We start from the raw sequence: 25,517 nt of genomic DNA on the forward strand, positions 1-25,517 counted from the left end.
ATCAACTGTAGAAAATCAAGGCTGTTACATTGATCACTAAGAAGATGCCTGGAATTTGAACCACTAACCTCACTATGAATAGGGATAGCAATAAACCAGGCGCGTGTAACTGCTTATCGCAAGGGGCCACAATTTACATGTATAATGCTGAGGGCCATTTTGATAAAATTCATTTATTGTTGTGGTTTCCAACGTGCGGTTTGCCATTCTCAAGGGTCCCTGGTTGTTTTCACGGGTCCACGAGGGCAAAATTTTAAACCAGAGAACTTTGCCTAAATTTTACCTTGTAATGCAACGTCAAAAATGCTAAACAACAACTTCCTATGATTTAACAGTGAAAAGTATAAAACAATTGACTACTTGACGCAATCAGCGTGGGCTACACAAATAGCTCTCACGGACCGTATGTTGCACGATCCTGCACTTAACTAACCAAATATACAGGAAAACATCTATTGCAAAATATACATCTTGGTTTACAGTGCTTGTGTAAAAGCAATATAGGGGAAAAGCTCCTGTTGTGAAGCTTTAGTCTCTTTACTGTTGGAAAATAAGATTCATAAACACATAAATGGTTTAAATTTTAAATGCACCTGTGTTTAATTCAGACAATGCGCTGTAGATATTTCCACTAATGAGATCTTATACTTGTTGTAATAAAATTTTCCGGTCCTGTTTGTTATTATGTTGTAAAAATATTCCGTTTGTTCAAATGCTGATTTCTACAAACGAGAAAATTCATTTCATTAGATTACTGTGAAACAAACAGCAAGAGAATTTCAAATTTTAGTAAAAACAAGCTGCCAGTCCTAAACATTATTTAACAAAACAGCTTTTTCAATTGAAGCAATAAGTTCAATTAAAGCTTAGTTGAATTGCTTCACTACAAAAGTCAAAACTTGTTTCTAAGAAATCCAATCCATTAAACAATATGGGGACTAAATGCAATTATGTATTTTGTTTTACTACACAACAAAACAAGTAGTAACAAAACAGCTCTGAGGCTTCCTTCTTGATGACTGACTGGTTATAATGTCATTCTGTTTTGTTGCATAGCGCATACAGATGCATAAACAGTATTAGTGCTATTTGTACGTCCCAGTTATTTGTAGTGAAAACATGAAAAAGTGAATTTGCCAATGACCAGAATTTTCTCCCCAACAAAAGAGCAGTAGATTATCGACAGCAGCCAATGTTTGTATATTTTAAACTCACCTGATTGTGGTCATGTTGTGCTGAACATTTTGAAGTAGAGTGACAGCCAGTCTTCTACCTGTGTACATTTCATAGCTAACTGGTCATTCAATACAGGCAATAAAACATTTTATTTTGTGGGACTAACAAGGTAAGTCCTGAGGAGGGATCTAAGGGCTAAACTATAAACCAATGACATGCCGACACATAATAAATATGGATGAAATAAAGTATATAATAAACAAACCTTGTGTGAAAATTATCTACTATGTTTTTATGCAAATCCATCAAAATTTCATGTTAAAAATCAACAAGCTGCAGGAAGAAAACAAAATAAATTGAAATATTTTAAAACCAGTTTAGATAATTACAAGAGTTTAGATAGAACTTAATAAAATGTTCAGTTTTAGGGATACACACCACTTAAGTTAAGTGTAATATATTTAACCAAAAAAATATATGTTTAATTCACTACCATCGGCATAAACCCATAATTCCGGAATGTCATTCGTTTTCCTTAAACATTTTCTTCACTTTCATAAATTCTTCTATAAATCAAATCTTGTGTGCAAAGCAGATTTCCCTTAGTTCCAGTAAAATAAGCATTGTTCACACAAACATGTAAGTTATTAAGTTGGAATGAAAATTATCATTTTATCACATTTTCTAAGACTAAGTTAATTTTCGTTTAATAAGTAGTCTTGCTATAACCAAAATAAAGTATGACATTAATGCTCAAAGTTTGTGTCATAGTGTATCAATGTGTTTATTATTTTGTAGTGTATTTCAATGTGCATATTTTATGTATCGAAATTTTACCGACGTATTCTAACCATTGGTAATTATCTCCGTCTGATGTTAGCCGACTGCCTTCTAAAAAAAGTAACGCCTAATCTCGTCAACACCATAAAACCTTTTTCTTGCACCCTTTTTATCACAGTAATTATTTCTTTGTTTCAAAGGCGACATACATTCGCCCCAGGTCAAAACAACACGTTAACTGCTCACTATAAATATTCATGCAAAAAGTATCAGCTCCCTCTCTCCCACTGTTAAAATAGCAAATTCAGCCCGAAAACCTCCAAATATCACAAATGCTGAGAAATTAGTTGTGATAAAGCCGTAAAAGATTAACTGTGTTTCGAAATATGTAAGTTCAACGTTGACCTTTAGTAACCTCTTGGGTGTTATAACCACGTAGGCCTAACAACGACCAGTTAATGACCTTTTTCACGAAGCTTAGGCGAAAAACAGTTCATCGTTTGACGAGTTTATACCGGACTTGCTAAATTTTACTTAAATTACTGTTTTTACAATTTGAATTTCGCGCTGTCGATCTTACAATCACGAACAAACAAACGATGTAAGCGGTCAAATTGTTTGACAAGTTCATTACGAAGACCTCTGCATGAAAGCTGTCAATCAAATAAAAGGGGCGGGCCATCAAACACATGTACCGACTGAACGGTGGAGGTTGGTGGTTCAAATCCAACGTACCATGTCCCATTAGAGCAGCGGTTCTCAAACTCTTTCATTATTATTTTTAAAACGGCCCCATTCGGAGGGCTCGCGGTCCTTTAGCTTGAATGTGTATTTCAGAAAAAAAACAAAAAAACAAACATTACGATTGTGCACAAACAATTGCATTTTTGTTAGTTGTCATGTAATAAGGGCTATTGTTTAGCAATGGAGACAGTCGACTCTCAATTCTAATTTGATTTAAACTTATTCAGTGGCACAAACTGACGCCAAATAAAATTATAGAATTACTTCAACCTTTTCACGGACCCCCAAAAATTGCCTTATGGACCCCTAACCGATCGCGGACCCCAGTTTGAGAACCGCTGCATTAGAGTCTGATGGGGTTTATTAATATAAAAGTTCAAAATTGAAACGGGCATTTACGTTCGAAAGGTGCTAGAAGGAAATATCTCGCACAAGCAATGCAGCATATCTTCATCAGACCAGAGACATAGAACAGTGTATAGAAATAGATGCGAGTGCTCATGTAGAAAATATGTAGTAGTGGCGTCGAATCTCTTCTTCTCAGCGAAACCTCAATTTTAAGGCCCGTTTTACTGTGCGTATGGCGCGCGCTCAAATTTGCGTAAATTTGTTTATTTTGTGTCCGATTGCGCTTGACTGATGTCGGGCGCTCATGTTTAGTAGAAATGAGCGAGCGATCGCCTACCGAGCGTTTTCTGCGTATTAAGCATCTTGAACCTGCGCAAAACGGTTTGTGTTATCGCTGTGTACGGGTTTCTGATTTGAAAAACTTGGTTCGAATATAAAAAGGTAACAATAAATTTATGTGGTGATTTTAGGTCATCGACAGTTGTAGAAACCAAAATTGACGTCGAGCATGTTATTTTGCAAACCTGAGGTAGGCTACGCACCGAAAATTACGTTGCATTGGATTATTTTTTATACCGTATATAAATATGACGCGTAACAGTACAAAATACTACACTAGTGCCAAAGAATCGGGAAACGGATAAACAAACCTCGCGGTTGAAAATACGCCAATGTAAGAATACTATACATAAATAGAACACGTGAATATTTAGACTGTTTCATAAAAATCAGGTACAAAGTTCAAATCAATATTTTAAACTTACAGAAAAATATAAACAGGCATATACAGTTTCAGCGAAAACAAACATGTAGTAGCCTAGACCAGTGGTTCCCAACCTATGGGTCGCGACCCAAAGTTGGGTAACCTGAACATTCTGTTGGGTCGCTTGCTTTGGTGACAATTACAGCATCTACTTTTTGACACCTCGTAGCTCTACTTTTATATTACCCAAGGGTTTAAATTGTTGCCCAATTACAACTTCACCACAACTTGTCGTGATAATGGTTAAAACTGTTTGTGACGTCATAAAGTGATGTGTTAGCTCACAGAAGAGCGTTGTTTGGCTAATAATGCCTCGTTAGCTCCAAGTTCGGAATAAATGGAAATGTTTGGTCGCAGAAAAACAACAGCGTTTGTTCGTTATAAGGTTACTGATTTGCTAAACTGGCATAGTAATTTTCAAAAAGCTTTCCCAACTTACAGACAAAAATACAACTAAAATAGCATTTCCATGGGTCGCGAGAAACCACAAAACTAAATTTTGGTAAGTATTTGGGTCGCGTTAAAAAAGGTTGGGAACCACTGGCCTAGACTGTAAAAATAAAGTGATAAAAAAGTAAAATAGGTTAAAAAAAACATATCTATACAAAATAAACACCTGCAAAACGGACAGAGGCAATTCCATCCAAAGGCGGGGGAAGTCAATATATAAAGGCGCAGCAACATCATTTTAAGACTAGGCCTACGTTTAAAATTTACACGTCACAGAAGTGTGGAATCTCGTTGGAGAAGCAAGATGCGCGACGGGCAACGCGACTGGGTGTGACAACATGTGTGGATTTTAGCCGGTTGCATGTTGGAGGTAGGTAAACAACAACCACAATAAAAACGTACCCAGCATCGTGGGAGGTTAAATATTTGTTTAAAACTTAGCTTGGTAACCTCTACAACTGTCAGCGACAAACAGTCAACAAAAGGTTACAACATATGGTATATAATTGTGAGGAATTAAATGCTGGAAGTGTTGATTGGTTTACTTCTCATTACTGGTTTGTACGAATAAAAATCTCAATCCAACATCTTTATCACATCGAGTCCTATTTCATTCTGTGGGCAAAATATATTCGTAGCTTTTTTACGCAAGCATATGCTGGGCAAAATTAATGTGAAAGTAAATAATAGCAAAAAAATAAAAACGTGTTTTTCCGATTTTAGTTGAAAAAACAATTAGGGTTTTTCGCGTTAAAACAAAATATTGTTGCAGATCGTCATGAAAAACGGATTTTAAAACGTTGAGATTTTGCGTTTCTTGAAAAAAATCGTTCATCTAACAGTTCGTACTATTATCAGAAAAGTGAAGATTGGTTTCAATATTGTTTAAAAGTTTGTTTTCTAGATAAGTACAATGAAATGCTTTCTTAAGACCTTGTTTTGATTTATTGAAACGTTTAGTTTAAAGTAGTAATGTAAGGCTTTAAACTCGAAAAAAACATTTTTTATGCAATTTTATAACTTCTTGTTTTACTGTGGCAAAATGCATTGAGATAGAAATAATAATTCAATGTCCTGAATGGCGTATTAAAAGCTAAAAACAGATGTGCACTATATTCATTAGACCAGTGGTTCTTAAACTTATACTGATTGCGTACCTGGCGACATTTTCTATCGCTGTGTACCACCTAAATTTTTTTTTGAGTGGGTAGATCAAGAGTTCTTCATGACTACTTGAGTCGCAGAGTTGCCCTCCCGATTGAAACACTTAGCAAACCATTTGACAGAGGTGAGTACAATGTGGCAAACATCCCTCTATACTGTGACCTGCTTTATCTTTCTAACATCTATCAATATTGTAAACACCGAGAATATAATTTAGCAACCACACCCGGTCTTGCCTTGACAGAATACAACATCGGGCATCAGATTTCCCGTCAATTTGGCTTCCGTTTGATAAACACTCTTTAAAATTAATTGATAAATACAAATTAAATTTGGAAACCCTCCTCAACGGCAAGATTCGTAACCTTTATCGTTCCCTCAATTGCTCCCCTAGTGGCACCCTCCACCCGTCCCAGAGTGACCACTGGAGGAGCATTCACTACCCCATACTCTCCAATAACTTACGAACTTTAAATTACCGAATAACATGGAATTGCCTTCCCCTTTCTACAAAATTTTCCGATTTCCTTCTCGACAACGACACATTGTGCCCCTTCTGTCAAAACTTCGCCGAAACAACATGGCATATTTTTATCGAATGTTCCAAATTTCAACTGGTTTGGCGCGAGGTGCACCAGCTCATCACTCGTGCCACTGGGTACACCTCGCTAAACATTTCAATTGCACTCATCATCATTATGGAAATACCAACGCCCCTGGTGTACTGGTCCGACCTTTTAATTTACTTGATTTCTGTTCGAAACACAATATTTGGATACATCGCAACAAAATAAAATATGATAAAATACAACCCGCAACCAACCAAATCGTTTTGTCTGTTAAACAATCCATTATTCGTCGACTTTATTTTGAAAACAAACGCCGTGATACCACTTTTTTACCGGTACTCCAGAGGCTGAGGGAAGCCCTAAGGTAGTCAGCCATTTACTTGTGTTGTTATTATTTGATTTGTTTTGTTTTCCGCTTGTGTTTTTTCGATTTGTGATTTCCAGTTTTTATTAATTCCCATTCATTATTACAACCGGGTGCGGAAAAATAATAATAATAATAAATACGTATAGATATATACCAAACTCTAAAAAAAGGGATATATACGCAATCACATATATTTACATGCAACTGTCAACTGTCATTAGACAACATTGCTCATGTTGCTTATTATGTTTATGTTTATATCATTTTCTCAGTACTCTATTTCACACCCGGTTTTCTGTTGTTCGTCCGATATTTAAAAAAAAAAAAAAAAAACAAGAATACCTACATACCTTTGTGTATATATATAAATTTTGTGTATGTGTGCGTGTCTCGTTCTTGTTGTTGATGTGTTTTTTCCTTTTTTGCTGTGAAATATCTATAAAATGCGCATGTTGCACACATCCGTTACACATATTCTTGTTACCATGGTTACGTCACCCCCCGCTTATCCAGCTCCATCGGTCTCATCCGAAATATCAATATATTTATACAACGACCATTCTATTGGCACTTCCTGTTTAATATTTGGTATTTGTTTGTGATATCATTGTTACCTACGCTTACTCCTTTTTTTCTGTATTTGCGCTATTTATTAATACAAATATGTAATAATATTACAATTAGGAATTATACATCCCCGTTTGTCTTTCCTCCGCCATAATTATTTGTTTTGCTATCCACTGTTATTTATTGCGTACGTTCTTTTGCGTTGTTTCTTTTTTATAATATTTTGTTTGTATTTAAATCCGTTGTGATATAGCAAATTGTGTGTGTTTGTAATGTATTCTAATGCGCGCTCGCAATGCATTATGTTGGTTTTCGCATTTGTATTCGTTTTTCCGATTGTGTACAAATTTTTTCGACATATGTCAATAAACAAAAATCGTAGATCAATTCCTAAAACACGTCCAAGATATTGGTTCTGCAAAAAACAGGGCTGATCAGTTGGGTCAGTTGAGCAGCATTTCTTGATGAGGCTTGAATTAAGTATAGCAAACAGCTACTAGCGTACCACCTGAAAAGGCATGTGGTATGTCTACCAAAGTTTGGGAAGCACTGCATTAGACTGTTTAGACAGCATTTTGCCATTTTTTGCAGACTGCTTTGCAATATTACACCCAATAGCAAATGATTTTAAACATTGTTTTAAATTCTATTGTTAAATATTTTTCAGTACAATCACAAGTTTGTGGACAAGCTGCGTGTTTATGTTCGTGGGGGTAGCGGAGGAATCAGTTTTCCCAGTTTATGGGGAATCTGTGGATGGGGCGGAGATGTTAATGTTGTCGCGGCGAAAGATAACAGCACATAAGCTGTAATTTGTTTCACTCGGCGAAATAAACTCATATTATCTCTATTCTATAACAGTTGTTTGATGCCAAAAACCTTTTCGAACATTAAACTTCTGGTCTAATGATGTAATATGCTAAAGCGTTTAGTTTTATTAACCTGTAGCCAAAATAAACATTTGTAGCAAATGCTGAAAATATTAACATGTACAATGTCTGTAAATGTGAAAATAGGTTGTGTGACTTGCCGGTGCACATTTTTGAATAACTAGATCTTGGATGTAAACTATTGTGCCAAAATGATGGTTTAAAACCACTTGACCGCTACAGATGCAAAGTCTGTAGGATGGAACACTATTTCTATTACCAAATATAAACAGCAGGTATAAACTTGGTTTACTGGGATTCTACTTTAAACGTCGAGTTTTACCAGTAATAAAAAAAACTCTGAACTTTTGTTATCAGTTTTTGACATCATGATTGAAAGTTTGTAAAACAACAATTCTTTATACCACAAGTTGGGAAATGTTTATTTCCAGGTTAAAGTCAGTTGACAATCTCATAAAAAAACAAATATATTTCGCTAAAAAAAGCATCTTCAGTGTCTACAGAGAGCATAAAGGAGTTTAAAATTAGAAAAAGCCAATAGTTCTTTAACAAACATAATCACTCCACAAATGAAAGCTTAGCAGACTAAACTAACTGTAAAAACGCAATACAATGGAAGATTAGAAACGCACGAAACATCAAAACCGTAAAAGGCGAAGCAAAAAAACACACGTCACTTACACCTCGTTAAAACCTTTTTTATGTGATTTTTAGCATCGATTTTGTTTAGCCATTTGTATTCGGTTACATCCAGGTCCGCAGTGCGGGTTGTTCGACAAACGCGACACAGTAGCAACTTTCAATTAGTGATTTCTTTGCAAACTCGTTGTTTAAAGTGGTGCAAATGCGCCGTCCCATCACTGCGCTGACTTCACCCATGACTCCTATATGTGAGATGTTGCGAGATCTTAAATCTGCGCATCGGGGTTTGTAGAAATGCGGTATGTTTAACCATGCCGGTTTTGTGGTTTCCATGGTTGCCACATAGGGCACAATGCCCGCAGGGATAGCATCCTGATGGAGCGCAATGATTTAGTCGCCCTAAGCGTTAAAAACGAAAAAAAAAAGTTAAAGCGTAAAAACAGTTGTTGTAGGAAGGGTGGTCGTTTATAAGTCACCATACAGTTTAGTACAAGTAACTTTTCTTTATAGGCGAGTAGCGCTAGAAATTCCGTGGCTGGAACGAGTTTCTTTGTTCTTTCCTTTGTAATGTCCTACACCAGCGGTTATTCTCGTAGTTCGCCTTTAACTGCAACCTTTTCAGGCTGTTGTTGTAATCCAGATACAACTGATTGAGGTATTTTAACCGAATCGCTTTAGCTCGTACAATGGAGCGAAACGTGGCAGGCGGATGGTGCCATGACCCATGCAAAAATAGTCGATTGTAGCTGGTAGCTACGTGGCTTAAAACTACAACCTATTTGGGTGAGAACCCTTTTTATGACGTCAAACACACAATTGTTGCCCGTGAATGTTTGGCTATTATTGTGTACAATTCGATTGTGCTGTAATAAATGGTTATTTTAGGTAATAAAAAGCAACAACAACGCGACTAAACATTTCTAAATTTTACCAAGCCAGTTTTTTAGGCTTTGAGTTTGATTTCTTGTGGTTTCACGCATTTATGACGTCACATAAAATGACGTCATATTTTACGTCCGCCACCTTGGATTTTTGTAAAACTCGGCGTCTATGGTTGTAATGTTGCCTGAAGCCTGCACCAGTCTTACAGGTACATCTTTGATCGGTATGTTACCTAGTTGTGTCACTTCCAGTTTATGTGTCTTGAAAAGCGGGTATGAATAGGCGGGTTTCTGAGCAGAAAAGAACTTTGCGATAGCACCTGGTATATGTTTATATTTTCCCTCAAAGATTTTTATGCCTGTTACCTGCTTGAGCATGGCATCGTCTATGGCAGAGTTGTCAAACTCGCGGCCAACGAAGGCCTCTAATGCGGTCCTCAAACACTCAACAACAATTGTAGTATTTTGTCAGAGTTCTGATTGTAATAAAATTTTCCAACATTTCAAAGTGAAATTTAAACAGTCATTTACAGAAATTTAATTTATAAATAAAAACTCATCTGTTGAATCGAAATGAATGGGAACGAAAGTAAAATCGTTCTTCTAACTAAAAAGTAAGTTTCAGTCAAGGGTGTACAACCTGCGGCCGTACGGCCACATACGGCCGCAGAGACGAGTTTGTGATTTTGTGCAGACGTGAACATGTCTATTAAAAAATATGTATTGGCGTTCGAGACCTAAATAAAACTGTACTACCAAATTGTTTTGATTTTTAAACTGCTCAGATTTTGTGTTACTGAAAATAGTATTACCAGCCTAGTAGCCATAGGCGCCGAGTTTTACAAATGAAAAGTGGCGGACGGAAAATATGACGTCACTTAAGCTTGCAACCACAAGAACTCAAAGCCATACAAACTTTCCATAGAATGCAACGTTCGTCAAAAAAAAAAACGATTTGTTTGAAGTAGAGTTTATCATTAGTTAAGCAAAGTAAAAAAATGTTTCTTCAAGTTGTTGCTTCCTGTCACCTTAGATTACCATTTATTACAACACATTTGCATTGTACACAACAATGGTCGAACAATCACTGGCAGACAATTGTGTGTTTGACGTCATAAACAGAGCACTAACGAAGTCAAGTTGCAGTTTCAAGCCACGTTTTATGTCTAAATTGCCAGCATGCTTGTTAAACAGCAAAATTGTACCTAACTTTCTTTAGATTTCACGATATTTCGTACGATATCGCCAAAAAATTACCAAAATTTCCATGGTGGCCGCCACCGTGCTTTACAAACCCAAGGTGACTGCGCCACCCCGCCACCGCCTACAAGGCGCATATGCCAGTAGCCACATGCGTTAGACTTTTTGTACGCATACTGTAAACAATGCGAAAAAACAGGTACAACAAGCGTCACAGCATAAATTATGACGCCATAAACAGTTAAGACTAACCTTCACACTGTGCAGATCAATCTGTGCTTTAAGTTGGAAATTAATCTGGGCTTTTGGGCCGTCAATAGATGGTATTTAAACGATATTAACCAAATACGTAATTTTAAAACAAAAACTTGCAGGTAGTTGGCGGCATTTGGTAAAATAAGCATCTGCGATGCGGCCGTCGTAGCAAAAGGGTTGTTTGGGTGTCTAAAACTTGAATAAAAATCACATGCAGCCCTCGGCAAAATTTTGAAACTGCAATGTGGCCCTCGAACCCCACGAGTTTGACACAAGTAGATAACCCAAATTTACAAATACGTTATTTCGTGTTGAGTTTGACTCCACCGGTCTATGGCACCTGTTTGATGGAGACTGGTCACAAATCTTTCGTACTTTTCCCTAATATTCTCCAAGTGAGACTTTATTGAGTCCTTTCTTACCTGACTTATATGCAAAAGTTTTCGCCTGTTTCTGTATCTCTTTCCGTCCTTGGTGTTCTTTGATTGTGCACCCTGAAAGGTTTTAAGGGTTGCACGAACGTTGCGCTGTTTCCTTAAAAGCCAGTTAAATCGTTTATGAAACGCTGGTTGGCTCTGATGGACAAATTGGTAAGACTGGCATTTCTTTGATCAAGTTGTTTTCTTAACCTGTTTGCCACCGATATGGATTGTTGCAAAGCCGAAAATTGATGACGAAACTTTCTGTTTTGTTGCTTGAGGATCGAGTCATATCGATGCCTTTTGTAAAATTGGATGGTAGGAGCACATAACGAGATGAACATTTCTGTAGAAAAATTAATTTCTGTCCTGCGTAAATACCCTTCTGGCATTGCTCTCTTGAGGCAACAGAATTATAACGGATGCCTCCAGTTTGAGTTTTGTTATAAATCCTGGAACATTGATTCGGGAAATGTTCTGTTACCATTGTTGCAACGATAAAACTTAATTTTTGCATTGATTTTGTTTAGCCATTAAATAGTTATATTTTGTTTTCGGCTATATCCAGGTCCGCAGTACGTGGTTGTTCGACAAACGCGACACAACAGTAACTTTCAATTGGTGATTTCTTTGCAAACACGTTGGTGTGTCGGTCTTTAAAGTGGTGCAAAAGCGCCGTCCCATCACTGCGCTGACTTCACCCAAAATGGCAAGGTGACCAGACCACCGAGCGTAAACCGATTTTTTGTCTGGCCTACTGTTTTCTGTGTAAGTGACATAAATGCCATCAGCCCTACATGTGAGATGTTGCGAGATCTTAAATCTGCGCATCGGGGTTTATAGAAATGCGGTATGTTTAACCATGTCGGATTTGTGGTTTCCATGGTTGCCACATAGGGCACAATGCCCGCATGGATAGCATCCTGCTGGAGCGCAATGATTCAGTCGCCCTAAAACAAGCGTAAAAACAGTTGTTGTAGGAAGGGTGGTCGTTTATAAGTCACCATACAGTTTAGTACAAGTAACTTTTCTTTATAGGCGAGTAGCGCTGGGAACTCCGTGGCTCAAACGAGTTTCTTTGTTCTTTCCTTTGTAATGTCCTTGGATTGCGTTGTGTATTAAAGGCGCTGTTCCTTTCAAGCTTTTGCCTCTTCTATTACAGCAGCGGTCATTTTTTTTTACAAAACTCAGAGTAGTTCGCCTTTAACTGCAACCTTTTCAGGCTGTTGTTGTAATCCAGATACAACTGATAAAGGTATTTTAACCGAATCGCTTCAGCTCGTACAATGGAGCGAAACGTGGCAGGCGGATGGTGCGATGACCCATGTGAAAACAGTCGATTATAACTGGTTGGCTTTGTGTAGCTGCACGTTACAAACCGATAGGGATGTGCTGGCGTTCTTCTCTGAAGCACATCTCAAAATTCCAATCTCTTGTCATCTTCGTTTTTGTCTAAACTGTGCAAGGTTAGTTTTAAGCCCAAAATCGCGCAAACTGGTTTTTAAAAGCAGTAATAATTTGCTTGGCAGAAATCTTACCCACGCAAATAAAAACAATGTCACCAACAAATCTTTTGAATATTTTGCGCTTGAGACAGGACTGGGGCGATTCCAGAAATGATGTAATGCATCGCTATGTTTGCGAAAGCAACCAGCTGCGAAATTGATTATTCTAGATACTTATATCATAAAAAACACAAATTCGGCGAATTCCATTATTTTTTTAACTGTTTGGAGAGGATATAGGAAATATGTGATTGACGTTGGTGTTTCCGATATAAGAGAGACCAGCCGAGATTCTCGCTCAAATGGAATTGCTCAGGTCTTGTGTTAAGTCGTGCAGCTGTGTTTTAACAACCAAAATCTAAGTTACATCGGTTAAACCAGGGCTTCCCAAACTTTTTTGATCGCGACCCCTTTTAATCTCTTTTTCGCGACCCTTCAAGGATAATATGATAAACAGTGCGAAAAAACGTTTGTTGTATTTATTGAAACGCCTAATTGGAGCGAAAACTAAAAACAACTTACCGGTACTCGGAGTCGACTACTTTACACGTTCAAACACCGATAACTTTTACGTGCTTTAGCCTTAGTTTCTGAAAGATTGTTTTGCAAATGGGCACTTGTCACAATTTCTTCGTGTGGTTTGAACGTTTGCTGTGCGTCGAGAACATACGCACGTTCGTAAAGGACGATTTACCGAGTCGGCAAGTTTCACAACGATTTAGGTTTCAAGTAATTTGTTAGGGCGGAAAATAAAGTAACAGCAATTCCAGTTTCAAATCATGTATTGTTGACGCATAAACTGAGCTCACCTTGGACCAAGTTTAGGCCGTTGCAGTGCTTTGCAAACGGATATTAAACACTGCTTAGAACTCGTAAATTTATTGCCTATTTTTTATTAGAGAAAGTTATTGCGCCAAAGAATGATTAAACGTTTGTAACTCTATATATCATGTTTATGCTGCATTAAAATGCCTGTGTATTTCAAAACAATTGCAATTGTTGCGTTTCAACCGACGTCCGTTCGATCAATGGCGTTTTAAAACCGACGTAACTTGAACAAAGATGCGATTTTGACGTTATACAAAGATAAAGGCCGGGGGTGTGCGGCACCATCACATCCCCGTACTCTGCGCCAGTGTATTGAGTACTTTTTGCTCAAATTGGTACAGCTCTCTGCGACCCCTCAAGTTTGTTAAGCGACCCCTTCCGGGGTCGCGACCCCCAGTTTGGGAAGCCCTGGTTTAAACCGTCAAATAATAGTAAAAAGGTGCTAGGTACAAGTGTGTCGCAGATGATTGATAAAAATCCGGTATTGTCGGTTCGCTCGGTGCCGATTAATGACGCGTTGTTAAAATAGATTCAAGTTAATGGTTAGAGATGTTCGCGTTTATCGTCGGTTTGTGGAAAACAGTTGATTACGTCATCGCTTTTAACTGTTGTGATGTAATTTTGAAGTAACAACACTGAAACGAATGTCAGCACTTTATTGGCTACGGAAAGTTTTGTTATTAGCATTCTCGCTTAAACAACATATTTAGACAAAAGTTTTATGTCAATAAACAAAAGATATTGATGAGCAAAATGTTTAATCCATTAAAAACATCACAATAACCTTGCTTTAACTGCTGTCCCTAAAAAATGTGTGTTTTTGTCACAATGATTTTGTGTTAATAGTTGCAACATAGAAATAATAGACATACTGTGGTTTGGTGGTGTCAACCGCGCAAAATTTTTGGGTAATTTTGAACGTACTGACGCGGATCTAAAAAGTTTTTATGCCGGGTTGATGCCGCACACAGCGGAACTTATTTAATAACTTTTCCTTTGAAAAAAACAGCACCAACAATTTATACACAGATTTGTTACGTTTTTCTGTCATGAATTAAACACAGCGATAAAGATTTAAGCGTCGTTAACGTTATTGTTTTGCCTGTGGACAATATTTCATGCGATAGTTGGGTGCATTGTTAATTTTATCACATAAATATTATCGTAGGATTTCAGTATTAAGATCTAAGGACTCAAAGATGGACGTTTGAAGGAAAATCGCTCGTCGTTTTAAACATCTCATTACCTTTTAATATGCTGCGTCACAGCAAGCAAGCTGATGTTTCGATTTATTACCTTTTAAGTCCAAATAAAAGACAACATTTAATGTATATTTTATGCAAAGCATTATCAAAGTGCCAGCGATTCATTGTACTTAATGTGTTTATTAGTTTTTTAGGCGAAATTGGTTTGGCATGCGCGCTTGCTCATAACAAAACACCCAATTGGTTTCTTGTGGATTTTCCTATGATTACCCAGGAATGTTTTTTCAATGCCTGCGGAAGGACGAAATTTGTGCTTTTACAAACTTTCCCAGAGAGTGGTATGCTGTGTATTTTCCATGCTTACGTAAGACCGGTGTTCTAATGTCTGGCCATTTTGCAATCATCGTCTTTAACAAAAAATTAACCGCCGGGTTGCTTCGGTAGTTTTCAAAACTTGAACGAAACGGTGCCGAAAACGATGCAAAACCATCTTACGGTACGCATGCGTTTTGTTTGATTAAAACAAGACATGCACGACTTTGCTAGTTTAAAGCGGGTTTCCTAACGAGTATTGTGCAGTCATCCATAGCGCTTGTTACATGCACGACTTTGCAAAGTTAAAGTAAGTTTGCAAACGATCCTTCCACCTGTCCGAAACCTACAATAATACATGTTAAATTCAAAGCGTTAATTTACAAAACAGAAAGAAACATTTAGTTGTTTTGCAATTAATACATGCGTACAGTGTGTAACGCAAATTGGGTTGTTTTGAATAAACATTGTATACAAGTTGTATAAAATGTGGAAGGTGAAACTATTAATTAGGTTGGGTGGGTTTCTATTTAAAAGATAAAATAATTTTGCCCAGGTTTGTTCGTAAGATTTTGTGTTCGCCAAAGGTTTTGGTAAAAATGATGAACAAATTTGTCCGAGTTTGACTAAATTTTATCATTCGTTTTAAGAGATTAATTGGATGCCAATTGTTTAATACAGTCTTGTCCTGTTTTAGGGTATTAGCCTGACTTGCGCGTTTTAAGGGTTAGGGGAGTTCTTTTGGTAAATATATATTGTATAAAAGTTCTACAAAATTTTCTTGAGGAAATGGCCAAAAATAATTCTTAAATTCCCGTTATCGCCCGTGGAACAGTATTTATTCATTAAGTTTTAGATATTTCCATTTCTTCTTGCATAAAAGGTGTGACTATTAATTAGGTTGTCCGGGCTTGATTCAATTTTATCATCCATTTTTGGAGAGATCAAATGCTGGTAGTTTCCTTAATTTGTTATGTGCTAAGAAAGGATTTATCTGATTTTTAGTTAGCAAAAATCTTTGATTCGGGCTCTGATTTTAGCTCCATTATGAGTTTGTTCGTTAACTTGAAATAAAATTAAAAAAAAATAAACCACCCAAGCCTTCCCCTAACAAAGATTAAAGAGCAAAAAAAGAACCGGGTATATTTTTTTATTTTTTTGGGAGTTGTCAGTTAATTCACTTACCTTGGTAGACAAGAATAAAACAAGTTTTTGTACAGTAAAAAACTAAACTCTTATATTAACACTTGCTACATACAAATCATAAACATGCTGTGGTTATTGTTTCTATTGTTTTTCGTCGGATGTGCGGAAGGTAAATGTCCGGGTGAGGATTTCAGTCTCGCTCCCCGACCTTATACAAGTAAGCTGACCTCGATCAAAATTAATCCAAAAGTTAATAGCACATGTTTTGTAGCAAAATAAACTCATGTGTTTTTTCCAACTTGTGCATCTTTTTATTTTTCTGTAAAACTTAATTTTACATTTTTTTTTCACAGAACCTGAAAATCTCTCGGTGTGCGAGAAACCGTACCGCGGTCCCAACTGCACCTGCCCTTCTTCAATGTTCGAATGTGCTTGTCACAAGTTTGGTCCGTGTGGGGACAGACCACGATGTATTGAGATGTGGAAGGTAAATGACAACATCAACAGCTGTGGTGATTGGAGCGACGAGTTTGGTGAGGTTTGTCCTACAGACATGTTTCAGTGTGACTGCTTCAACACAACTTGTAAAGGTCGTGTTGGGTGTGCTTGGGAGTGGGATAGATGTAATGGAAAGATAGATTGTTTAGATGGCAGTGATGAAGTTAACTGCACTTGTCCAGCTCATAGGTTTGAATGTGATTGCTACAAAACAAAGAAGTGCACAACTTACAGAGATGGTTGCATCTACAAAGGCAACCGATGTAATGGATATAATGACTGTGGAGATTGGAGTGATGAAGCTAATTGCACTTGTCCAGCTTATAGAGGGTTTGAATGTGATTGTTACAAAACAAACAATTGCACAACTAGATATGGTTGCATCCACAAACGTGGGCAATGTAATGGAATTAATGAATGTGGAGATTGGAGTGATGAAGTTAATTGCACTTGTCCAGCTCATAAGTTTGAATGTGATTGTCACAAAACAAAAAACTGCACAACTGGATATGGTTGCATTGACAAAAACGATCAATGTAATGGATATAATCACTGTGGAGATTGGAGTGATGAAGTTAATTGCACTTGTCCAGCTCACACGTTTGAATGTCCTTGTTACAAAACAAAAAACTGTACATTTGGATGGGGTGGTTGCATCTACAAATACAGGCAATGCAATGGATATAAAAACTGTGGAGATTGGAGTGATGAAGTTAATTGCACTTGTCCAGCTCATACGTTTGAATGTTCTTGTTACAAAACAAAGAACTGCACAACTGGATATGGTTGCATCGACAAAAACTGGCAATGTAATGGAACTAATGAATGTGGGGATGGCAGTGATGAAGTTAATTGCACTTGTCCAGCTAATAAGTTTCAATGTGCATGTGTTGGCACAAAACAGTGCATAGGCATCGAGGGAAGTTGCATTGACCGATCTTTATTATGTGATGAAAATCGTGACTGTTTTGATGGTAGTGATGAGACACATAACACATGTAACTGCTCTGGAGTTTATGCAAGATGTCCGTGTGAACCTGGTAACAAACATTGCCCATCTACTGTCACATGCATACCTTTTGACTGGATTGGTGATGGATTTAAGGATTGCTATGATGGAAGTGACGAACTTTGTTCAGTTTCCAAATTCACATGTCAGTCTTGCACAATGTTTGCCACAACTTGTAAGAGTGAACAACTTGCCAGGTATCTTGTACATTCCACAGTTCCAGCAGAGTGCAATACAGTAATCCAACCATCATGTGCTGATGATATCAACAGTTGTGAAAGTAAGAATGTGATTTGTGTCTCTTCAAACTGCAAAAAAACAGAAAAATTTTGTCAGAATTATTTCATTTGTGAAAACAAAAATTTCATAGCTGGAAGTGATTTTTGTGACGGAGTTAGTAGTTGTAGTGACAATAGTGATGAAATTAAGTCAGGATTTGGGTTTAAATGCTCTGGATCATCCAGACAGGATGTTTGTGTTTTGCCTCAAACCAATGTTTACGATTCAGTGGCTCAATGTTCTGATAAATCTGATCTTTGTTTTGACAACGGACAGTTTAAATGTTTTCAGTGCTTAGATAAAAAGTTGATCATATCACCCAAGCAAGTTTGTGATGGCATAGTGGACTGCTTTGATATGTCAGATGAGTGTTTGTGTTTGAATCAAAGTTTGTGTAATGATATAAGGGGTGCTTGTCCTTCAAATCAGATGCATTGCCAAAATAAATCTGTATGTTCAGTTCAAAGTGGAAAGTTGTGCAATCCAAGCGTGCAATGTGTTGATGAAATAAACACAAAATACTGTTCATCTGCAAATATTTTGGTACAAACTCAGTGTTTACCAGAAAACTATAAAGGCCTTGGACTTGACGAAATATTTCAGTGTGCGAGAACTGACAACGAAGTGTTGAGGAGTATGTTTCAGATGGGGCTAAGTTGGGGAAATGATGCCAAAGTTTTGTTGAACTCAATATGTGATGGAAAAGTTCGGGATGACCTGTCGTTATATGGTGAAGTGAATTGTCCAAATATGTTTAATTGTTTCATTTTTTCTCAAGGAAAGATCAGCATAAATAACATACAGGTGTGTGACGGAAAAGTCGATTGTGACGACGGCTCAGATGAATTTCCTGAACTTTGTAGCAAAACCCGTTTTTATTGTAAAAGCAAAGATATGTTTTCCATTGACAGAAAAACTGTTTGTGATGGAATTATCGACTGTGACAATAAGTCTGATGAAAGCAGATGCCGTTGTGAAAATATAAGATTTTATTGCACAAGTAAACAACCTTTGTCGATTGAATGGAAACTGGTGCAGAATGGAATTCGCGATTGTTCGGACGGAAGTGATGAATGTGTAAACTTAGCTGGGGACGCGTTTGCAGATGTCAACGAAATGATTGCTAATCCAATATACCGAGCAATTTTCTGGATAACAGCTGTATTGGCTTTGGGAGGAAACTCTTTTGTGTTTATTGGAACTGCTCACAGCTTATGGAATGTAGACCGAAACAAAAATGTTTTTATTATTACTAGTGCTTTCATTCTAAACCTCTGTTGCTCAGATTTTCTCATGGGAATTTATCTGCTTGTAGTTATAGTGCAAGCCACACAATTTTCTGGCACATACTGTTTGTTTGATAAGGAATGGAGGTCAAGTAGTTTGTGTTCAGGTCTTGGAGTACTTTCGATTATTTCTTCAGAGGCATCAGCGTTTACAATGACAGCCATGACAACCGTTCGTCTAATATCAGCTTTTAAACCATTCACAATTCGGAGTGTTGGTGTTTGTAAAGTTTTATTTGCTGAGTTGGTTTGCTGGATTTCAGCTGTTGTTTTGGCAATTGTTCCTTTGCTCAAAGTGACTTCAGGATATTTTACAACTGATGTTTGGTTTCCAAATAACATTTTTGGAAATGATTTTGTGTCCAGAGAAAACATGTCACTTCTTGCACAAAAAATTACTGGTGTAGAACCAGAAAGTTGGAACGATGTGAAAAAAACTATCAAAAAAACTTTTCCTCGCAACCCAATCAAAGGAGAGTTTGGATATTATGGAGAAACAAGTGTCTGCATGCCACGTTTGTTTGCCACAACCAGTGAATTTGCTTGGGAACATTCAACTTTTCTCATCACAATCAACTTCCTTATGTTCATCTACATGGTGGTTGCATATGTTCTCATCTACAAACAAAGCAACCGCATGAAAGGGTCTAGAAGCAATGATGTCAGCTCCAAGATGCAAAAGAGAATCTCAAGGTTGATTCTGACCGACTTCTGTTGCTGGATTCCAATTTGTGTTATGGGATATTTGAGTATTGGTGGAATCAAGATGCCACCAGATGCTTATGTGTTGAGTGCTTGTCTGTTGCTTCCAATCAACAGCGCTCTTAATCCCTTGCTTTACTCTAAAGCAATAGAAGATCAACTTGTCAGGGCAAAGAAATGGCTGATGGAGAAATTGTCCATTCTATGTGCATCTACAAATCGCTCATCTGATTTAGCTGTGAGATACAATGCTGGTGCAGATGAAGAAGGCGACAGAGTGGTTGAGATCAGAGAATGAAACAACCATAAACTTAAACAATAGTAAATATCCCACAAATATTTGTTGCTGTTTTCGCATTGTTAAATCTTGTTATACTCGATCTCGTTTTCGTCATGTACATATGGTTATGTAAATATGTCAATTTATTATATGAAAATTTGACTTATAATGTCTGAGTATTTTTGTATGCATTATTATTTTGGCAAGAGCTAAGTTAAGAAAGTTACAAATATAGTAAAAGGGCACTTCAGGTGTTTAGCATGATTTTTAAATGTAGAAAGAATGATTGTTACATTTAAAACAGCATAGAAACTAATTTTGCCTTTTGTCGAACAAATAACAACTTTGTAATTAAGAACAAGTTTTACAACGATACGCACACAAATATTTAGGTTTAGTAACAGTTAAGAGTCTAAATAAATCGAGTACAATAGGACACAAGCATCAGTGAAGGATTGCAAGCAAAGCTACATAATAGCACTTAAACAATCACCGGATTGAAAACAGCTGTGCAACGTTTGGGTTTAATTAAGATCATCTATCGAAAATCAAGGCTGTTACATTGATCACTAAGAAGTTGCCTGGAATTTAAACCACTAACCTCACTATGAATAGGGATAGCAATAAACCAGGGGCGTGTAACTGCTTATCGCAATGGGCCACAATTTACATGCATAATGATGCTGAGGGTCAATTTGATACATTTTGATAAAATTCATTTATTGTAGTGGTTTTCAACCTGCGGTTTGCCCCTCTCAAGGGTCCCTGGTTTGTTTTCAAGGGTCCACGAGGGCAAAATTTTAAACCAGAGAACTTTGCCCACATTTTACCTAGTAATGCAATGTCAAAAATTCCAAACAACAACTTCCTACGATTTAACAGTGAAAAGTATAAAACAATTGACTATTTGACGCAGTAAGCGTGGGCTACATAAATAACTGTCGGGGACCGTATGTTGTATGACCCTGCACTTAACTAACCAAAAATACAGAAAAACATCTGTTGCAAAATACTAAGTTGTGACCCTCTTAAAATGAAAACAGCATTCAATAGTTCACAGTGCTTGTGTAACAGCAATGTATAGTAAAAGTTGCTGTTGTAATAGTTTTGTCATTTTACTGTTGGAAAACTAGAAGGGTGGCTTAGCACATATTGCCCTTACAAATACACTATAACCTAATTTAAAACATTCATATATTCCTCTGCTTATTTTGTATTGGGTCCCATATCACCCACTGTTTTTTACAACCCTTATTAAATAATGCATTTTCAGAGATAACTATGAGAAAGTTTGGTATTGTAACATCCAACACAGTGATCTGTACTGCGATCTGTAAATAAATATATATGCTATAAGGAGTACAAACTATTTAAATTCATTCCATTCATACATTTTTTTTCTATTTTATGGTTTTATCTGAGAAAAAAGGTTGAATAGTTAGAAAATAGGCTGAAACATGACAAATCAGCTTTTATTAATGGCGAGTTGCACACGATTGTAGGGGGTTAGTGGGGTTAAGGATAAAACACAACATTCTACACTTTTGGGGGGCTAGAGGGGTAACTATTGGGGCTACAGGGTTAAACACAACAAATGACACCTATGAATGACAAATACTACAAGCTGTCCAAATTTCATTCAATTCCGACACAGTTTAAAAAACTCACCCATTTTAGGGGATTAGTGGGGTAACTAATGGGGTTCAACACCCAAAATTATAAAATATGAAATCACAATGACCCAATGAACAGTCATATAAAATTTTATCCAAATCGGACAATGTTTAAAATTTTGACCACTAGAGGTGTCTTTAGCAAAATTCGTTAACACTTATGACGTCATAAGGTTGTTAACACCCCTCTGACTGACATATGCAAAACCCTACATCAAGTATTGCACAAACAACTGTACCACATGTTCTGTTGTCTTTATTATACTATTACACTACAGAAATCTTCTGTTTGTGGTGTGCATCAACATACAGAAACTATTTACACTTTGGGGTCTAGCGGGGTAAATACTGGGGTTATCAACTCAAACGAAGCAGACGGCACATCTGCATCACTGTATCTACCATCTGTGAAAGTTTCATCCAAATCCACCAAAGATTTCATGCCAAAAGTGCATGGACAAACTTTGGTGGAAAAAAGAAAAAAAATGAGTGAAATCAAGATGCGCCCCCTTCAGAGAAGGGGACCCATAATAAGATTCAACAACACATCAATGGTTTAAATTTTAAATGCACCTGTGTTTAATTCAGACAAAGCTCTGTGGATATTTCCACCATGTGATCTTATACTTGTTGGAATGAAATTTTTCAGTCCTGTTAATTGTTATGTTGTAAAAATATTCCGTTCATTCCAATGCTGATTTCTACAAATGAGAAAATTCATTTTATTAAATTACTGTGAAACAAACAGCAAAATTTTGGTAAAAAAAAGCTGCCAGTCCTGAACATTATTTAACAAAACAGCTTTTTGAATTGATGTAATAAGTTCAATTAAAACTTATTTGAATTGCTTTACTGCAAAAATCAAGACTTGTTTCTAAAAAATCCATCCATTAAACAATATGGGAACTAAATGCAATTTGTTTTCGTTTTACTACACAACAAAACAAGTGGTAACAAAACAGCTCTAAGGCTTCCTGCTTGATCACTGTCTCGTTATAATGTCATTGTGTTTTGTTGCATAGCGCATACAGATGCATAAACAGTAGTCTACCATATGTCAATATTAGAGCTATTTGCATGTTCCAGATGTTTGTAGTTAAAACATGGCAAAGTGGAGTTGCCAATAACAGAATTCTCCCCAACAAAAGAGCAGTAGATTTAACAAATTTGTCATTCAACTGGTGTAATTCTAAGACTTATCCACAACTGCCACTTTTTGCAGATTTTAAACTCACCTGATTGTGGTGATGTTGTGCTGAACATTTTGATGTAGAGTGACAGCCAGTCTTCTACCTGTGTACATTTCACAGCTAACTGGTCATTTAATATATGCAATCAAAGATTTTATTCTGTTGGAGTAACAGGGTCTATGGGGTAAACTAAACTGATGACGTACCAACAAAGCCTTTGCCTAATGTAATTATTGTGCATCGTATCCCGCTGTTTCCATACATTTTCGTCTCTGTGCCCGCTGTATTATTCGTTCATTGCTCTGAAGAAGCCCTACCATTCTGGTGGGCGAAACGTCAGCGACTACAAGTTCTTGAATACAACAACTAGTATTTTGTTTAGCATAACACCAGTTAAACGACAAATTTGTTGAATACCAACACATAATAAATATGGATGAAATAAAGTATATAATAAACATACCTTGTGTGAAAATCATCTATTATCCATGAAAATCTTTATCCAAATCCATCAACATTTTATGGAAAATCGAACAAGCTGCAGGAATTGAAGAAATGTTAGACCAGTTTAGTAAATTACACAAAGTTTAGATAGAACTCTTAGATAGAATCAAATATTGTGTGCAAAGCAGATTTCTCTCAGTTTCTGCAAAATAATTATTGTTCACACAAAATTTTCAGTTATTAAGTGGACATGAAAACAATTATTTTAATACTTTCACTTCTGAATTTTGTTACAATTAACAAATCAAATACCGTTTTGCTTGAGGCTGACAAAAGTTACTTGATACTTGTTTGCTCAGCAAACTTTGCTACAGTATTAATGAACAACCTTATATAAGCAAGGACAACAATGGTTTTAACCACATTATGTATAGCCTGTGTTTTTAGTTAAGGTTAAAAACTTGAGATATTGCTTCAAACAAATAAAACTTAGACACAGAATACACAAGTGGTAACAAAACAGCACTGAGGTTTGATGACTAACACATCCAGGTCCCAACCAGAAATAAACAAATACATACAATTTATGTTAAATGCAATCTTGATCATAAAAATTTCATTTTATTGCATACAGATGCAAACAGTAGACTATCATTTGTTAAGGCAATATGAGTTATTTGCTTAATCTGGTTTATGATATTTTAAACTCGGTACAGCTGTGAAAAATTAGCATTTTCCTGCACAACAAATGAACAGTAGACTTATCGACAGCAGCCACTGTTTGTAGATTTTAAACTCACCTGATTGTGGTGATGTTGTGCTGAACATTTTGATGTAGAGTGACAATCAGTCCTCTACCTGTGTACATTTCACAGTTAACTGATCATTTAATATATGTATTGAAACATTGTGCGATTTTGTGGGACTATCAGGGTATCTTTAGGGGTCTAGGGGTGTTAACTCGATGACATACCGACACATAATAAATATGGATGAAATGAAGTATATAATAAACATACCTTGTGTGAAAATCATCTACTGATTGTGAAAGTTTTCATCCAAATCCATCAACATTTTATGATAAAAATGAACAAGCTGCAGAAGAAAACAAAATAAATTGAAATATTTTAGACCAGTTTAGATAATTACAAGAGTTTAGATTGAACTTAATAAAATGTTCAGTTTTAGGGATACACACCAACCAAGTTAAGTGTAATATATTCAACCATTCACTGCTATCGACATCAAGCCATAATTCCGCAATGTCATTCGTTGGAGCCCATCTATACGTGACTAATGTTCGGAAGGTGCTAGAAGGAAATATCTCGCACAAGCAGTGCAGCATATCTTCATCAGACCAGAGACATGGAACAGTGTATGGAAATAGATGCGAGTGCTCATGTAGAAAATATGTAGTAGTGGCGTTGAATCTCTTCTTCCCAGCTAAACCTCAATTTTAAGGCCACTTTCTTTATGCGTATGTTGACTGATATCCAGCGCTTATGTCTCGCAGAAATGAGCGAGATTGTAAAAATATTTTGGCTGTAAAACAAGAAATTACAAATCATTTTTCAAATTCGTCAAAATCTTTTTTAAAACTTGTGGTACGCCTGTGCTTTTCAGGTGGGACGCGAGTTGTTTTCTTTCATATACTATTTCCATTTCGCATAGCTGTTAAAAAAGCAGAGATACTTAATTAAAGTCGGATCATGAAATGCAACTTCCAACTTTCAGCCCTGGTTCCGGGCGAAACTATTTTCTTGGACATTCTTTGGAACTGTTAACCTTGTTGGTTTCAGAAATATGCTATAGATAGTCCAGAAACAGGTTTATTTCTTAGTCCACTTATGTAAACAGGGTTTAGGTGGCACGCAGCAATAGAAAAAATCGTTAGGTGGTACGCGATCAATAAAAGGTTGAGAACCACGGTAGAGCTACTAACACA

At 36.7% G+C, this 25,517-nt stretch overlaps 1 protein-coding gene, 1 long non-coding RNA gene and 1 pseudogene across 5 annotated transcripts; 1 reads left to right on the forward strand and 2 right to left on the reverse strand.

The window, feature by feature from the left end:
• Positions 1-475: 475 nt before the first annotated feature.
• On the reverse strand, positions 476-25,517 carry LOC145220282 (uncharacterized). Of its 4 annotated transcripts, XR_013858070.1 has the most exons (9): positions 24,771-25,454; positions 24,592-24,667; positions 24,373-24,430; positions 23,592-23,666; positions 23,335-23,480; positions 23,174-23,231; positions 22,512-22,639; positions 1,216-1,273; positions 476-722 (listed from the first exon to the last, which is right to left on the reverse strand). It is a non-coding gene; the product is annotated as an uncharacterized LOC145220282 (long non-coding RNA). The 4 variants fall into 4 exon arrangements; XR_013858072.1 differs by lacking the exon at positions 23,335-23,480 and having other exon boundaries at positions 24,771-25,517; XR_013858071.1 differs by lacking the exons at positions 476-722; positions 1,216-1,273 and adding an exon at positions 17,220-18,026 and having other exon boundaries at positions 24,771-25,450.
• On the reverse strand, positions 11,659-12,387 carry LOC145220667 (uncharacterized; annotated as a pseudogene).
• On the forward strand, positions 16,279-20,283 carry LOC145220268 (uncharacterized). Its single transcript, XM_080087528.1, has 2 exons — positions 16,279-16,428; positions 16,565-20,283. Exons 1-2 carry the CDS (start codon positions 16,335-16,337, stop codon positions 20,281-20,283), a joined length of 3,813 nt encoding a protein of 1,270 aa, XP_079943654.1. The 5' UTR covers positions 16,279-16,334.

This window comes from Phallusia mammillata, chromosome 3, assembly GCF_965637545.1.
Source record: "Phallusia mammillata chromosome 3, kaPhaMamm4.hap1.1, whole genome shotgun sequence".
NCBI lineage: Eukaryota > Metazoa > Chordata > Ascidiacea > Phlebobranchia > Ascidiidae > Phallusia > Phallusia mammillata.

What these genes read in the sequence shown, in the direction of transcription:
- LOC145220268 (XM_080087528.1), top strand. Translation starts at nt 16,335, where the DNA reads ATGCTGTGGTTATTGTTTCTATTGTTTTTCGTCGGATGTGCGGAAGGT. An exon ending in CGCTCCCCGACCTTATACAA is followed by an intron (nt 16,429 to 16,564) that starts GTAAGCTGACCT and finishes TTTTTTTCACAG; the next exon opens with AACCTGAAAATCTCTCGGTG.